The sequence below is a fragment of the Oncorhynchus clarkii genome, chromosome 29 (assembly GCF_045791955.1).
Source record: "Oncorhynchus clarkii lewisi isolate Uvic-CL-2024 chromosome 29, UVic_Ocla_1.0, whole genome shotgun sequence".
Lineage (NCBI taxonomy): Eukaryota > Metazoa > Chordata > Actinopteri > Salmoniformes > Salmonidae > Oncorhynchus > Oncorhynchus clarkii.
In genome coordinates this window covers 3776575-3793991 of record NC_092175.1, presented here as the reverse complement: position 1 = coordinate 3793991, position 17417 = coordinate 3776575, and the positions used below count along the sequence as shown (strand labels likewise).

The following is a 17417-nucleotide window of genomic DNA, read 5'->3' as shown; positions in this document are numbered from 1 at the left end:
AGTAGTCCATGTTACTGTCCTATTTTCCCAACATCCCCAAAAGTCCCATCCTGGGACATCCACAATGTTTTGTCACATGTATGTCATACTACAGTTAGTTGGCTTGAGCTATGGACCTAATTTACAATTACCTTACTTTTACCACAGCGGTTTTACCATTATTGAGGCTGTAAAATGTACTGTAAAACACTCTGTAACACACAAACACTGCTCCAGATATACTGTACAAATGGTGTGCCAACTGTACAGACACGCCCAAACGGGCATCCACACAAACATAGTGGAGCCTTCAATTTTGTGCAGATATGGGTTATTCATTTTAAAATAAATTCTAAATATAGTTGATTTATTTATTGCCCTGTCATGATGGAACGGTCCCCAACCCTATACCCTAGACACTCACCTGAGCGAACCACACACTAAGGAGAAGTCCATGTTTGTTTTATAGTCCTACTGCAAGTAGCCGATACGCGGCCAAGACAGAAAGAGTAACACGGTCAGAGACCCACTAAAGCAGCACTGGCACCTCAAGAGTCTGCGCCTGCCTGGCAGGGTTGGTCCAACAAAGCCAAAGCCCCCGGATGTGTGAGAATAATATACAAGGAATTTATCAAAGCTGCTAATGAGAACCTTGATGATCTTGTACCTAGCCGGTGGGATTTTCAGTTAGGTGCCCCCACCCAAGTGGCAGTGCTGACTACACTAGCTGCAGTAACCCATGGGGAGGGGGTCACACTTGGACAATTAGAGAGGGGGCAAATTATTGTAGCACAAAATAATCAAAATGTCGGACTGCACAGAGATACTTGGGAAAATGGTCACAACGGGGGACCAGCGTGTGTGTTTTAGGGTAGGGGGGTATCTGAGCTCCATCAGCTAGGACTTGGTATTGGTTAATCAAATCTCCCCAATCTTGCATTCCTTCTCAACAGCTACAACTGTATATGCATTCGCACATCTAGTGCTCCCTCTGCTGTTCCCTGAAGTCCACGATCATCTCTTTTGTTTGTTTGACATTGAGTGTGAGGTTATTTTCCTGACACCACACACCGAGGGCCCTCACCTCCTCCCTGTAGGCCGTCGCTGTTGGTAATCAAGCCTACCACTGTAGTGTCGTCTGCCAACTTGAGGATTGAGTTGGAGGCGTGCATGGCCACGCAGTCATGGGTGAACAGGGAGTACAGGAGAGGGCTGAGAACGCACCCGTGTGGGGCCCCAGTGTTGAGGATCAGCGAGATGGAAATGTTGTTTCCTACCCTCACCACCTGGGGGCAGCCTGTCAGGAAGTCCAGTTGCACAGGACGGGGTTGAGACCCAGGGTCTCGAGCTTAATGAAGAGTTTGGAGGGTACTATGGTGTTAAATGCTGAGCTGTAGTCGATGAACAGCATTCTTACATAGGTATTCCTTTTGTTCAGACGGGTTAGGGCAGTGTGCAGTGTGATTGCGTCGTCTGTGGACCTATTGGAGCAGTAAGCAAATTGGAGTGGGTCTAGGGTGTCAGGTAGGGTGGAGGTGATATGGCCCATGATTAGTCTCTCAAAGCACTTCATGATGACAGAAGTGAGTGCTACAGGGCGATAGTCAGTTAGCTCAGTTACCTTAGCTTTCTTGGGAACAGGAACAATGGTGGACCTCTTGAAGCATGTGGGAACAGCATACTGGGCTAAGGAATGATTGAACATGTCCGTGAACACACAAGCCAGCTGGTCTGTGCATGCTCTGAGGACACGGCTAGGGATGCCGTCTGTGCCGGCAGCTTTGCGAGGGTTAACACGTTTAAATGTTTTACTCACGTTGGCTGCAGTGAAGGAGAGCCCGCAGGTTTTGGTAGCGGTCCGTGTCGGTGGCACTGTATTGTCCTCAAAGCGAGCAAAGAAGTTGTTTAGTTTGTCTGGGAGCAAGACATTGTGGTCCACAACGGGGCTGGTTTTCTTTTTGCAGCCCGTGATTGACTGTAGACCCTGTCACATACCCTCTCGTGTCTGAGCAGTTGAATTCGCGACTCTACTTTGTCTCTATACTGACGCTTAGCTTGTTTGATTGACTTGCGGAGGGAATAGCTACACTGTTTGTATTCAGTCATGTTTCCGGTCGCCTTGCCCTGATTAAAAGCAGTGGTTCGCGCTTTCAGTTTTGTGCGAATGCTGCCACGGTTTCTGGTAGGGGAAGGTTTTAATAGTCACTGTGGGAACAACATCACCAATGGACTTGCTAATAAACTCGCTCACCGAATAAGTGTATTCATCAATGTTATTGTACCACGCTATGCGGAACATATCCCAGTCCACGTGATCGAAGCAATCTTGAAGCGTGGAATCTGATTGGTTGGACCAGCTTTGAACAGACCTGAGCAAGGGTGTTTCTTGATTCAGTTTCTGTCTATAGGCTGGGAGCAACAAAATGGAGTCGTGGTCAGATTTTCCGAAAGGAGGGCGGGCGAGGGCTTTGTATGCGTCGCGGAAATTAAAGTAACAACGATCCAGGGTTTTTAACAGCCCGGGTCGTGCATTCGATATGCTGATAAAATTTAGGGAGCCTTGTTTTCAGATTAGCCTTGTTAAAATCCCCAGCTACAATAAATGCAGCCTCAGGATATGTGGTTTCCAGTTTACATAGAGTCCAATGAAGTTATTTCAGGGCTGTCGATGTGTCTGCTTGGGGGGAATATACACGACTGTGACTATAATCGAAGAGAATTCTCTTGGTAGATAATGCGGACGGCATTTGATTGTAAGGAATTCTAGATCAGGTGAACAAAAGGACTTGAGTTCCTGTATGTTGTTATGATCACACCACGTCTCGTTAATCATAAGGCATACACCCCCACCCTTCTTCTTACCAGAGAGATGTTTGTTTCTGTCGGCACAATGTGTGAAGAAACCAGGTGGCTGGACCGACTCCGATAAACGTATCCCGAGTGAGCCATGTTTCCGTGAAACAAAGAACGCTACAATCTCTGATGTCTCTCTGGAAGGCAACCCTTGCTCGGATTTCGTCTACCTTGTTGTAAAGAGACTGGACATTGCCGAGAAGTATACTCGGGAGCGGTGCGTGATGTGCCCATCTACGGAACCTGACCAGAAGACTGCTCCGTCTGCCCCTTCTGCGGCGCCGTTATTTTGGGTCGCCGGCTATGATCCGATCCATTGCCCTGGGTGGTGGATCAAACAAAGGATCCGCCTCGGGAAAGTCGTATTCCTGGTTGTAACGTTGGTAAGTTGACGTTGCTCTTATATCCAATAGTTCCTCCCGGCTGTATGTAATAAAACGTAAGATTTCCTGGGGCAACAATGTAAGAAATAATACATAAAAAAAACGGCAGAGAAATGGCAGAGAATGGCAGAGAAAGGAAGGGTGTTGCGGGCGAACTCAACCCATACCAGTTGCTAAATACAGGTGGTAGGGTTGGCGGAAACTAGGCAGCGAAGAGTCGTCTCTGAGTCCTGGTTCGCTTGCTCTGACTGGCCGTTGGACTGGGTTTGGAATCCGGAGGACAGGCTGGCCGGTGACCCAATGAGCGAGCTAAACACCTTCCATAACCGGGACAAGAACTGAAGACCCCGGTTGGAGACCATGTCCAACGGGAGTCCGTGGATCTGGAAAACGTGCTGGGCCGTCTACTTGGCCGAGGGTAGTTTATGAAGAGAAATGAAGTGGGCGGCTTTGGAAAACCGGTCGACCACAGTCAGGATGGCAGTGGGATATATGGGACCAGGGACAACCACAGGCAGTGGTTGGAGAAGACCAGCCAGAGCTTGCCGAGGAGTCTTGTTCTGTGCACAGACTGTGCAGGCGGCGACAAACGCAACAACATCCGGGAACCATAGTAGGCCACCAAAAGCCTTGTCGCACGAAGGCCAGGGTGCCGCGAGAGCCCGGGTGACAGGCAAGCCTGGAGGAATGGGCCCACTCCAGGACCGCGGCGTGGACAGTGTCAGGCACAAACATCCGGTTATCTGGGCTCCCCCCCCATCCCATTCCCTATACCCCAGATGAGTGCCGTCACCATGCACAAGGTGGGAAGGATGATCTCGGGCTCTGGGGTGGTAACCATGGGGTTATAGAGGCGAGACAGGGCATCCGGCTTGACGTTCTTGGGCATTCGGCTTGACGTTCTTGGACCCCGGCCGGTAGGAGAGGAAAAGTTGAACCGTGTAAACAGCAGGGCCCATCTCGCTTGCCTGGAGTTGAGGCGCTTGGCGGTGCGGAAATACTCCAGGTTTTCTGGTCGGTCCACACAATGAACGGAAGTTCCACCCCTTTTAGCCAGTGCCTTCATTCCTCCAACGCCATCTTCACCGCAAGAAGCTCCCGATTCCCCACATCGTAGTTCCTCTCCGTGGCATTGAGGCAGTGGCAGAAGAAGGCGCAGGGATGTAGCGTAAGGTCCAGGGCAGAACGTTGGGACATGACAGCCCCCACTCCGACATCCGAAGCATCGGCCTCCACCATGAACTGACAGGAAGGTTCAGGATGAACCAGGATAGGATCAGTGGAGAAGTGGTGTTTTAGGTCCCAGAACTTTGGTAAAGGTGAGTGCAGACAGGGGGAAGGCCAGGGTTCTGTAAACCAGGATAAAGTGGCGATAAAAGTTGGCAAACCCCAGGAAGCATTGCAGCTGCACCCTGGAAATAGGTTGAGGCAAATCCTCCACCGCTCTCACCTTCTTGGGATCCATCTGGACACTCCCGGCAGAAATGATGTAGCCCAGAAAGGGAATGGTGGAGCGATGGAACTCGCACTTTTCGACCTTAACAAACAACTGGTTCTCCGGAAGGCGCTGGAGAACCTGTCGGATGTGGAGCACATGTTCTTGGGGGGAGCGGGAGAAGATGAGGATGTCATCAATGTAGACGAAGACAAACCGGTTCAACATGTCGCGGAGAACATCATTCACCAGAGCCGGTAACATGGCAGGGGTATTGGTGAGGCTAAAGGGCATGACCAGATATTCGTAGTGGCCGCTGACCGTGTTGAAGGCGGTCTTCCACTGATCCCCCTCTTGTATCCCGACCAGGTGGTATGCGTTTCGCAGATCCAGCTTGGAGAAAACAGTGGGCCCCTGGAGCGGCTCGAAAGCCGAGGAAATTATTGGTAGCGGATAACAATTCTTCACAGGAATGTCATTGAGTCCCAGATTGTCAATGTACGGGCGCAGGGTCTTGTCCTTTTTCTCCATGAAGAAGAACCCTGCGCCAGCGGGAGAGGAAGAGGGACAGATAAATCCTGCAGCTAGGGAGTCCCCAATGTAGGTCTACATAGCCTTGGACTCTGGTCCGACAGAGAGTACAGACGTCCCCGGGGCGGCGTGGTGCTGGGGAGAAGGTCATTCCCGCAGTCATAGGAGTGGTGCAGCGGAAGGGAAGTAGCCCGGGACTTGCTGAACACCTCCCGGAAGTCCGGGTACTCTGCGGGAATGGCAGAGAGGTCTGGAGCAGCTTCAGAGCCCCCAGGAAGACATTCCAGGGCAAGTTGCACCGACTTCAGGCAATGGCGTTAGCAGAACGGACTCCAGCCCATGATAGCACCCGTAGACCAATTGATGAGGGGATTGTGTCACTGGAGCCAGGAGAATCCCAAAACCACGGGAATCTGGCAGGACTTGATGAGAAGGAATTGAATGGTCTTGTTGTGGTTCCCTGACACACGTAGGTTGATGGGAGTGGTGTTATGGGTGACCTGACCTATAGCGCGCCCGTCCAGCACTCTAACATCCATGGGAATGGAGAGGGGTTGAGTGGGGATGTTCAGCTCAGAAGCCAGTGTGGCGTCCAAAAAGCTCTCATCGGCCCTAGAGTCAATGAGAACCCCTGAGAGATTTGGACTGGTTTCCCCACAGCAGATAGACATGAAAAGGGGTGCGAGTAAGGGAAGCAGAAAGTTCTCCATATGGCCCACCAGAGTACTCGCTCCTACCGGTGACCCTGGTCTTTTACCGGCCAAGAGGACACAAAATGACCAAAAGTCCCACAATACAGACAGCTCCTTGTGTTCATCCTGTGAGGTCCCAATCGCACACTCCTTAAAAACTTGAGACATCTGTGGCATTGTGTTGTGTGACAAAACTGCACACTTTAAAGTGGCCTTTTATTGTCCCCAGCACAAGGTACACCTGTGTAATGATCATGCTGTTTAATCAGCTTCTTGAAATGCCACACCTGTCAGGTGAATGGATTATCTTGGCTAAGGAGAAATGCTCACTAACAGAGACGTAAACACATTTGCGCGCACAATTTGAGAAAAATAAGCTTTTTGTGAATATGGAACATTTCTGGGATTTTTTTATTTAATTTTATGAAACATGGGACCAACACTTTACAAGTTGCAGTTATATTTTTGCTCAGTGTATATATACAGTTGAAGTTGGAAGTTTACATACACTTATGTGGGAATCATTCACTCCACAAATTGCCTTTAAATTGTTTAACTTGGGTCAAACATTTTGTGTAGCATTCCACAAGATTCCCACAATAAGTTGGGTGAATTTTGGCCCATTCCTCCTGACAGAGCTGGTGTAACTGAGTCAGGTTTGTAGACCTCCTTGCTCGCACACGCTTTTTCAGTTCTGCCCACAAATTTGCTATAGGATTGAGGTCAGGGCTTTGTGATAGCCACTCCAATACCTTGACTTTGTTGTCCTTAAGCCATTTTGCCACAATTTTGGAAGTATGCTTGGGGTCATTGTCCAGTTGGAAGACCCATTTGCGACCAAGCTTTAACTTCCTGACTGATGTCTTGAGATGTTGCTTTAATATATCCACATAATTTTACTCCCTCATGATGCCATCTATTTTGTGAAGTGCACCAGTCCCTCCTGCAGCAAAGCACCCCCACAACATGATGCTGCCACCCCCATGCTTCACGGTTGGGATGGTATTATTCAGCTTACAAGCCTCCCCCTTTTTCCTCCAAACATAACGATCATCATTATGGCCAAACAGTTCTATTTTTGTTTCATCAGACCAGAGGACATTTCTCCAAAAAGTACGATCTTTGTCCCCATGTGCAATTGCAAACTGTAGCCTGGCTTTTTTATGGCGGTTTTGGAGCAGTGACTTCTTCCTTGCTGAGCGGCCTTTCAGGTTATGTCGATATAGGACTCGTGTTACTGTGGATATACATACTTTTGTACCTGTTTCCTCCAGCATCTTCACAAGGTCCTTTGCGGTTGTTCTGGGATTGATTTGCACTTTTCGCACCAAAGTACGTTCATCTCTAGGAGACAGAACGCGTCTCCTTCCTGAGCGGTATGACGGCTGCGGGGTCCCATGGTGTTTATACTTGCATACTATCGTTTGTACAGATGAACGTGGTACCTTCAGGCGTTTGGAAATTGCTCCCAAGGATGAACCAGACTTGTGGAGGTCTACAACTTTTTGGGGGATGATTCATTTAGATTTTCCCATGATGTCAAGCAAAGAGGCACTGAGTTTGAAGGTAGGCCTTGAAATACATTCACAGGTACACTTCCAATTGACTCAAATGGTGTCAGTAAGCCTATCAGAAGATTCTAAACCATGACATAATTTTCTGGAATTTTCCAAGCTGTTTAAAGGCACAGTCAACTTAGTGTATGTAAACTTCTGACCCACTGGAATTGTGATACAGTGAATTATAAGTGAAATAATCTGTCTGTAAGCAATTGTTGGAAAAATTACTTGTGTCATGCACAAAGTAGATGTCCTAACCGACTTGCCAAAACTATAGTTTGTTAACAAGAAATGTGTGGTGGTTGAAAAACAAGTTTTAATGACTCCAATTGTATATAATAATTGATCATGCCTACAAGCAATACTATTACTAATATGGTTTTAAATACCTCTATGGACCGTAAAGGAAATCACACAACAAACTATCACCCTTGTGAATTTAAGGAAATCACAAATATCATGGATATATTGGAACTAGTGGATATATGGAGGCTTAAATATCCTGACCTAGTTTGATATACATGGCTGAGGCTCAATAAAGCTAGTTGTCTTGATTACTTTATTATGTCATTCACACTGGCACCAAAAGTTTAAAAAGTGTTGATAGGGAACAGGATGCGGTCGGACCATCACATAATTGGCATATACAGTGGGGCAAAAAAGTATTTAGTCAGCCACCAATTGTGCAAGTTCTCCCACTTGAAAAGATGAGCGAGGCCTGCAATTTTCATCATAGGTACACTTCAACTATGACAGACAAAGTGAGAAAAAAAATCCAGAAAATCACATTGTAGGATTTTTAATGAATTTATTTGCAAATTATGGTGGAAAATAAGTATTTGGTCACCTACTAACAAGCAAGATTTCTGGCTCTCACAGACCTGTAACTTCTTCTTTAAGAGGCTCCTCTGTCCTCCACTCGTTACCTGTATTAATGGCACCTGTTTGAACTTGTTATCAGTATAAAAGACACCTGTCCACAACCTCAAACAGTCACACTCCAAACTCCACTATGGCCAAGACCAAAGAGCTGTCAAAGGACACCAGAAACACAATTGTAGACCTGCACCAGGCTGGGAAGACTGAATCTGCAATAGGTAAGCAGCTTGGTTTGAAGAAATCAACTGTGGGAGCAATTATTAGGAAATGGAAGACATACAAGACCACTGATAATCTCCCTCGATCTGGGGCTCCACGCAAGATCTCACTCCGTGGGGTAAAAATGATCACAAGAACGGTGAGCAAAAATCCCAGAACCACACGGGGGGACCTAGTGAATGACCTGCAGAGAGCTGGGACCAAAGTAACAAAGCCTACCATCAGTAACACACTACGCCGCCAGGGACTCAAATCCTGCAGTGCCAGACGTGTCCCCCTGCTTAAGCCAGTACATGTCCAGGTCCGTCTGAGGTTTGCTAGAGAGCATTTGGATGATCCAGAAGAAGATTGGGAGAATGTCATATGGTCAGATGAAACCAAAATATAACTTTTTGGTAAAAACTCAACTCCTCGTGTTTGGAGGACAAAGAATGCTGAGTTGCATCCAAAGAACACCATACCTACTGTGAAGCATGGGGGTGGAAACATCATGCTTTGGGGCTGTTTTTCTGCAAAGGGACCAGGACGACTGATCCGTGTAAAGGAAAGAATGAATGGGGCCATGTATCGTGAGATTTTGAGTGAAAACCTCCTTCCATCAGCAAGGGCATTGAAGATGAAACGTGGCTGGGTCTTTCAGCATGACAATGATCCCAAACACACCGCCCGGGCAACGAAGGAGTGGCTTCGTAAGAAGCATTTCAAGGTCCTGGAGTGGCCTAGCCAGTCTCCAGATCTCAACCCCATAGAAAATCTTTGGAGGGAGTTGAAAGTCCGTGTTGCCCAGCAATCAGCCCCAAAACATCACTGCTCTAGAGGAGATCTGCATGGAGGAATGGGCCAAAATACCAGCAACAGTGTGTGAAAACCTTGTGAAGACTTACAGTAAACGTTTGAACTCTGTCATTGCCAACAAAGGGTATATAACAAAGTATTGAGATAAACCTTTGTTATTGTCCAAATACTTAATTTGCAAATAAATTAATATAAAATCCTACAATGTGATTTTCTGGATTTTTTTTTCTTCTAATTTTGTCTGTCATAGTTGAAGTGTACCTATGATGAAAATTACAGGCCTCTCTCATCTTTTTAAGTGGGAGAACTTGCACAATTGGTGGCTGACTAAATACTTTTTTGCCCCACTGTACATTATTCTTACAGAATTTCCACGTGGGCGAGGATATTGGAAATTTTACCAAAGCCTTTGGATGACAACTTGTTTTTAACGAGGACAGAATCATTTATAACTGACTTTTTCCTACATAACATAGGTACAGCAGATTCCCTTACTGTATGGGCCACTTTTAAATGTGCCTTTAGAGGTCATGCAATTCAATCGTTAAAACAAATACAATTTAGGTCAAAATAATTCATATTAACAAAGGAAATAGAGGGACGTACAGTATAGATAGATACCAGTAAAAACTGTATCATAGAGGCACAGAGGAAAAACAGAAAGAAATGGAGGAACTTATTCAAGAAAGATCAAGTGTAATATTTTTTTTTTTTAATAAAGCGAACTGGATGGAATATGGGGGAAAATGCATCAAATTATGTTTTCATCTTCAACATAGAAATGCTACCAAATTTGTTACAAGTTTTTTGTTGTTGCTATTAATAATGTAAAATGAACAGTTGTACGGAAAGACTCATGTGAAGGCCAAATTACAGAGGAGGAACTGGATGCAAATGAAGACATTAAGTCTGGGACAACTCTAGGGCTGGATGACATACCAGTTAAGGTATACCAAACCTTTTTTGATGTACTCACAGGACAATTATTAGCATGTTTTAACCAGTCTTATAAAAAAGGTAGATCATAAGACATTCAATAAGGTCTGATATAATTATTAATGAAACAGGACCCAAGTGGTACATATAAAGATCCAGTCCATTTAAAACATTTGAGGCCCCTTACATGTCAGTGTTGTGATGCAAAAACTCAAGCAAAGTGAGAGAGGGAGGATATTTAAATAGAATTAAAAAGGTATTGTCGGATATCATTCATCCTAATCAGACATGGATGATACATTGGAGATAATAATAATAAGACAAGCACTGGAAACAATAGAACACTATGACAAATCTGGGAAATCATAGCTGACTGAAAAGGCTTTTGATAAAGTACGACTGGAATTCATATATAAATGCCAGGAATATTTCAATTTGGGAGAAACTCTTACACAATGGGTTTAAGTTGTGTATAGTAAAATCAGATCCAACAATAATATCAACAGGCTACAAATCCAGGGCTTAAAAACAAAGGTGTCATTGTACACTGATGATTCATGTTTTCTTTTAAATCCACAATTTAGATCCCTCCACAGCTTCATAGAGGATCTAGATCATTTTTCTATCCTCTCTGGACGACAACCAAATTATGATCAGTGAACTATTTTACATTTTGGATCACAAAAAAATGCAACTTTTACATTTCTGTTTACCAATAAAATGGTCTGACGGTGAAGTGGACATACTCGGTATTCATATCCCGAAATAAATAAATAATCTCACTACAATACATTTTAATAGAAAATTAGCAAAAATAGATAAGATCTTGCTACCATAGAAAGGAAAATACCTGTCTATTTGTAGAAATCTCACCCCGAATAACTCTTTAGTCATATAACAGTTTACCTATTTGCTTATGGCTTTGCTTACACCTAGCGAACAGTTTTTTGTAATTATATGAGCAAAAAATTAAAAGTTTCAGTTTAACCCACCAGAAAAGACAGAACAAATGTTACAACAACTATGATGGTTAAACTCAAATATACAAATGTATATATATATACAGGTGCATTTATACGGAGACTTGATTACACACAGGTGGATTGTATTTATCATCATTAGTCATTTAGGTCAACATTGGATCATTCAGAGATCCTCACTGAACTTCTGGAGAGAGTTTGCTGCACTGAAAGTAAAGGGGCTGAATAATTTTGCACGCCCAATTTTTCAGTTTTTGATTTGTTAAAAAAGTTTGAAATATCCAATAAATGTCGTTCCACTTCATGATTGTGTCCCACTTGTTGTTGATTCTTCACAAAAAAATACAGTTTTATATCTTTATGTTTGAAGCCTGAAATGTGGCAAAAGGTCGCAAAGTTCAAGGGGGCCGAATACTTTCGCAAGGCACTGTATATAAATATATATATTTTTAATTCAAAATGAAATTGTATAATCTTTGTAAATTATAAATAAATAGGACTGGTGGAGTGCAGTGCAGCTAACAAAACGGAAATGTCTGCTCTACCCAAATTACAACCAACTAATTGTGCCTTTAGCACAAAAGAGAGGCAAGTGGACGGGGGAAAAGTAAGGAACTTGCCTGTCGACCCTGCATTAAATACCAAAATTGGTAAAAGAAAGTTGTGTCAAATAGATAAGTATACCAGTTTCATTTAAGGACCAAAAAATTGACAGCTGTGCCATATAGATTACAAAATAGTTGGGAAGAGATTTTCGATGTACCAATTCCATGGGACATGGTTTATGAACTGACAATGCTGTATTCAAAACCTTTCAGTTTAAATTATTATACAAAATTCTTGCAACCAATAGAATATATATATATATATATATGGGGGATACAACCATCCCAGCGTTGCAGATTTTGCTGCGAAGAGACAGAATCATTAGATAATTTGTTTTGGTACTGTCCATATGTAGCTTGTTTTTGGTCGCAGGTTCAGGAATGGCTGAAGAATTGTAACATTTACCTGGAGCTAACTCTGCAAATAGCACTGCTGGGTGATTTAAAAAGTCATAGTCAATCGATCAATTATATAACAATGTTTATCATTAATTTACAATCTTTAGAAAATGTTTGTTAAACTTCTGTGAAGTTTTGTGAAACATCACAGTAGTGTTGAAAAATATAATGCAAATATAAATAAAAATAGATAGATGGGAGTGCTGAGTGGAGCTGAAGGGGGGAACTAAAAATAATAAGATAACCATTGTAAAATATACTGCGTCCATAAAATGTATATAGTATGTATGAACTGGAAGTAGAAGCCTAAGCGTTGTTGTCCATTTGTTTACTCCAATTAGGGGAGGGGTGGTAGGGTTAGGGGAAAACCCAATCAAAAGCCTGGAACACCTACTCGTTCAAGGGTTTTTCTTTATTTTATTATTTTCTACATTGTAGAATAATAGTGAAGACATCAAAACTATGAAATAACACATATGGAATAATGTAGTAACCAAAAAAAGTGTTAAACAAATCAAAATATATGTGGGAACTCCTTAAAGACTGTTGGAAAAGCATTCCAGGTGAAGCTGGTTGAGAGAATGCAAAGAGTGTGCAAAGCCGTCATCAATGCAAAGGGTGGCTACTTTGAAGAATCTCAAATCTAAAATATATTTTCATTTGTTTTTTTATTTATTTTATTTTGTATTTAACCTTTGTTTAACTAAGCCAGTTAAGAACACATTTTTATTTACAATGACGACCTACCAAAAGGCAAAAGGCCTCCAGCGGGGACTTGGGCCTGGGATTAAAAATGGGGGAAAAAAACTATATAAATTGCAAATTACATGATTCCATATGTGTTATTTCATAGTTTTGATGTCTTCATTATTATTCTACAATGTAGAAAATAGTAAAAAAAAAAAAACATGGAATGAGTAGGTGTGTCAAAACTTGACTGGTACCGTATATTTACAAAAAATATATATGGGGTATTGGAAATGATGTAGACAATAACATTGATGGAAGCCACAATCTATCAGCAATGTTAAAGCGGATCTACCCGCTAAAGATAAAGTAGCGGAGGTATGCTGAAAAATTAGATGGCAACATTTTTTTTGTTTTGTCTTCATACCTTTGAAAACGCCTTTCCTCCTTTAAGCTCCTGCAATGACAAGAAGAAGCAGATTAAATACCTGAAGCACAAACTCATGTGTGCTGCCGACACTTTCAGAAGAAACACACTTTCTTTTCCTTCTATAGTCTATTCTACAGCATATGACATTAAGTGGCTAGGATTCATATTTGAAGTGCATTCAAACACCAGGAGACTAAACAAATTAAAGGAAGGAACCACTTGAAAAGTTTGATTATAAACGATCGTGTTAATCTTTTCATTCTGAATAATCTTACAGAATGTGGTTTTAACAGTGGGCACTTGTATGCTACACTAGAAGAAAAGGTGCCTTATAAAACCACAGAGTGCATAGCTGAGACGCTAACAACAGTTTACATGCATTACATTAGTGTCCCCACTCCCTACAGATGAACTGATCTGAGTTCTGAGGACTCCATGTCATAGTACCAGATACTGAGCTGTGTGATTCTAGCCACACCCTGATCTCCAATCAGTCATTACTGATACAATAAAGGTAGAGTCACATTTCTCAATCCTCATATTTGCTGATACCATGGTAACACCACAGGGAGGAAGGAGTACAGTACAGTAGATCCCGTGTAGCTCAGTTGGTAGAGAAAGGCACTTGCAACACCAGGGTTGTGGGTTTGGGGGACCAGTATAAAAAAAGTATGTAACTGTATGCACTCACTACTGTAAATGTACTGTAGCTAGCATTGTCGCTAATAAGAGCGTCTGCTAAATGAGTCAAATGTACTGTAGCTAGCATTGTCGCTAATAAGAGCGTCTGCTAAATGAGTCAAATGTACTGTAGCTAGCATTGTCGCTAATAAGAGCGTCTGCTAAATGAGTCAAATGTAGTGTAGCTAGCATTGTCGCTAATAAGAGCGTCTGCTAAATGAGTCAAATGTACTGTAGCTAGCATTGTCGCTAATAAGAGCGTCTGCTAAATGAGTCAAATGTACTGTAGCTAGCATTGTCGCTAATAAGAGCGTCTGCTAAATGAGTCAAATGTACTGTAGCTAGCATTGTCGCTAATAAGAGCGTCTGCTAAATGAGTCAAATGTACTGTAGCTAGCATTGTCGCTAATAAGAGCGTCTGCTAAATGAGTCAAATGTACTGTAGCTAGCATTGTCGCTAATAAGAGCGTCTGCTAAATGAGTCAAATGTACTGTAGCTAGCATTGTCGCTAATAAGAGCGTCTGCTAAATGAGTCAAATGTACTGTAGCTAGCATTGTCGCTAATAAGAGCGTCTGCTAAATGAGTCAAATGTACTGTAGCTAGCATTGTCGCTAATAAGAGCGTCTGCTAAATGAGTCAAATGTACTGTAGCTAGCATTGTCGCTAATAAGAGCGTCTGCTAAATGAGTCAAATGTACTGTAGCTAGCATTGTCGCTAATAAGAGCGTCTGCTAAATGAGTCAAATGTACTGTAGCTAGCATTGTCGCTAATAAGAGCGTCTGCTAAATGAGTCAAATGTACTGTAGCTAGCATTGTCGCTAATAAGAGCGTCTGCTAAATGAGTCAAATGTACTGTAGCTAGCATTGTCGCTAATAAGAGCGTCTGCTAAATGAGTCAAATGTACTGTAGCTAGCATTGTCGCTAATAAGAGCGTCTGCTAAATGAGTCAAATGTACTGTAGCTAGCATTGTCGCTAATAAGAGCGTCTGCTAAATGAGTCAAATGTACTGTAGCTAGCATTGTCGCTAATAAGAGCGTCTGCTAAATGAGTCAAATGTACTGTAGCTAGCATTGTCGCTAATAAGAGCGTCTGCTAAATGAGTCAAATGTACTGTAGCTAGCATTGTCGCTAATAAGAGCGTCTGCTAAATGAGTCAAATGTACTGTAGCTAGCATTGTCGCTAATAAGAGCGTCTGCTAAATGAGTCAAATGTACTGTAGCTAGCATTGTCGCTAATAAGAGCGTCTGCTAAATGAGTCAAATGTACTGTAGCTAGCATTGTCGCTAATAAGAGCGTCTGCTAAATGAGTCAAATGTACTGTAGCTAGCATTGTCGCTAATAAGAGCGTAAAGTAAACAACAACAAATATAAAAGGGTCCATAGAACTTCTACGCTGACTGCAAAAAATACATTGAAAAACACCTGTCAAAGTTGATCTAGTGTGTAGTAGGTGTGTGAAAAGTCTGGGAACGTCTCATTTACATCAGAGTTGGAGATAAAAAGTAAGGGAGAGGCTTCCATTAACAAGGTATGCTTAATACCCAAGTAACTACAGATTCATTTTCTTATAACAGGTTAATAATGTAACTACGCAGCACTTTTGAGACAGAGAGAGCCTGGGCAAAAAAGCTTACGCAATAAGTAAAAGTTGCCCAAAATAAGCATAACATTTTCTCACTGCTGTTTTGCACTAGGAAAATATCTCCTCAATGTTGTCTACACGATACCATTATTTGGTATGGTAAAACACTAGACAATTGATAGTACCACTTTTTGGCAGGTTAAAACACTACAGAATGGACAGTACCATTATTTTGCAGGGTAAATGACTAGAGCATGGGTTGATGGGAGATGTAGTTACCTTGCGTACAGAAACCCTGCAGATGCATCGGTCCAGGACTCCAGTGGTAGGATTGGCACTCATTTTACAGACGAAGGAGAACTTCTTTTTCCAACGAACACAGTTCTGCTGAACCTCCTCCCTATAAACAGACAGAGATCATCATCACGATCATCATCATCAATCATTATCCTCATTAGAGGTCGACCGATTATGATTTTTCAACGCCGATACCGCTAACGATTATTGGAGGACCAAAAAATCCGATACCGATTAATCGGCCAATTTTTTTATTTGTAATAATGACAATTAGAACAATACTGAATGAACACTTATTTTAACTTATTATAATACATAATTAAAATCAATTTAGCATCAAGTAAGTAATGAAACTTCTTCAATTTGGTTTATATAATGCAAAAACAAAGTGTTGGAGAAGAAAGTGAAAGTCCAATATGTGCTATGTAAGAAAGCTAACGTTTCAGTTCCTTGCTCAGAACATGAGAACATAAGAAAGCTGGTGGTTCCTTTTAACATGAGTCTTCAATATTTCCAGGTAAGTTGTTTCAGGTTGTAGTTATTATAGGAATTATAGGACTATTTCCCTCTCTACCATTTGTATTTCATTAACCTTTGACTATTGGATGTTCTTATAGGCACTTTAGTATTGCCAGTGTAACAGTATAGCTTCCGTCCCTCTCCTCGCTCCTCCCTGGGCTCGAACCAGCAACACAATGACAACAGCCACCATCGAAGCAGCGTTACCCATGCAGAGCAAGGGAAACAACCACAGGCTCAGAGCGAGTGACGTTTGAAACGCTATTAGCGCACGCTAACTAGCTAGCCATTTCACTTCGGTAACACCAGCCTCATCTCGGGAGTTGATAGGCTTGAAGTCATAAACAGCGCAATGCTTGACGCACAACGAAGAGCTGCTGGCAAAACACACGAAAGTGCTGTTTGATTGAATGTTTACGTGCCTGCTTCTGCCTACCGTCGCTCAGTCAGATACTTAGATACTTGTATGCTCAGTCAGATTATATGCAACGCAGGACACGCTAGATAATATCTAGTAATATCATCAACCATGTGTAGTTAACTAGTGATTATGATTGATCGAGCGAAATGCCTTTTATGCTCGCTTCGAGGCAAGCAACACTGAAGCTTGCAAGTTGTTACGGATGACTGTGTGATAATGCTCTCGGGAGCCGATGTGAGGAACACCTTTAAACAGGTCAACATTCACAAAGCCGCGGGGCCAGATGGATTACCAGGACGTGTATTAAAAGCATGTGCGAACCAACTGGCAAGTGTCTTCACTGACATTTTCAACCTCTCCCTGACTGAGTCTGTGAGTCTGTGCCCAAAGAAGCAAAGGTAACCTGCCTAAATGATTACCGCCCTGTAGCACTCACATTGGTAGCCATGAAGTGCTTTGAAAGGCTGGTCATGGCTCACATCAACAGCATCCTCCCGGATACCCAAGACCCACTCCAATTTGCATACCGTCCCAACAGATCCACAGATG

The 17417-nt window shown here is 42.8% G+C and overlaps 1 protein-coding gene across 1 annotated transcript in view; it reads right to left on the bottom strand.

Annotated features, from left to right (window-relative positions):
* The window catches only part of LOC139388678 (early estrogen-induced gene 1 protein-like), a 61802-nt gene that overhangs the window by 12256 nt on the left and 32129 nt on the right, over positions 1–17417 (bottom strand). Inside the window, exons 3-4 of the mRNA XM_071135502.1 lie at positions 15911–16031; positions 13360–13389 (exon numbers count right to left, since the gene is read on the bottom strand). Coding sequence (XP_070991603.1) covers positions 13360–13389; positions 15911–16031 — 151 coding nt within the window. The remainder of the gene's footprint in view (positions 1–13359; positions 13390–15910; positions 16032–17417) is intronic.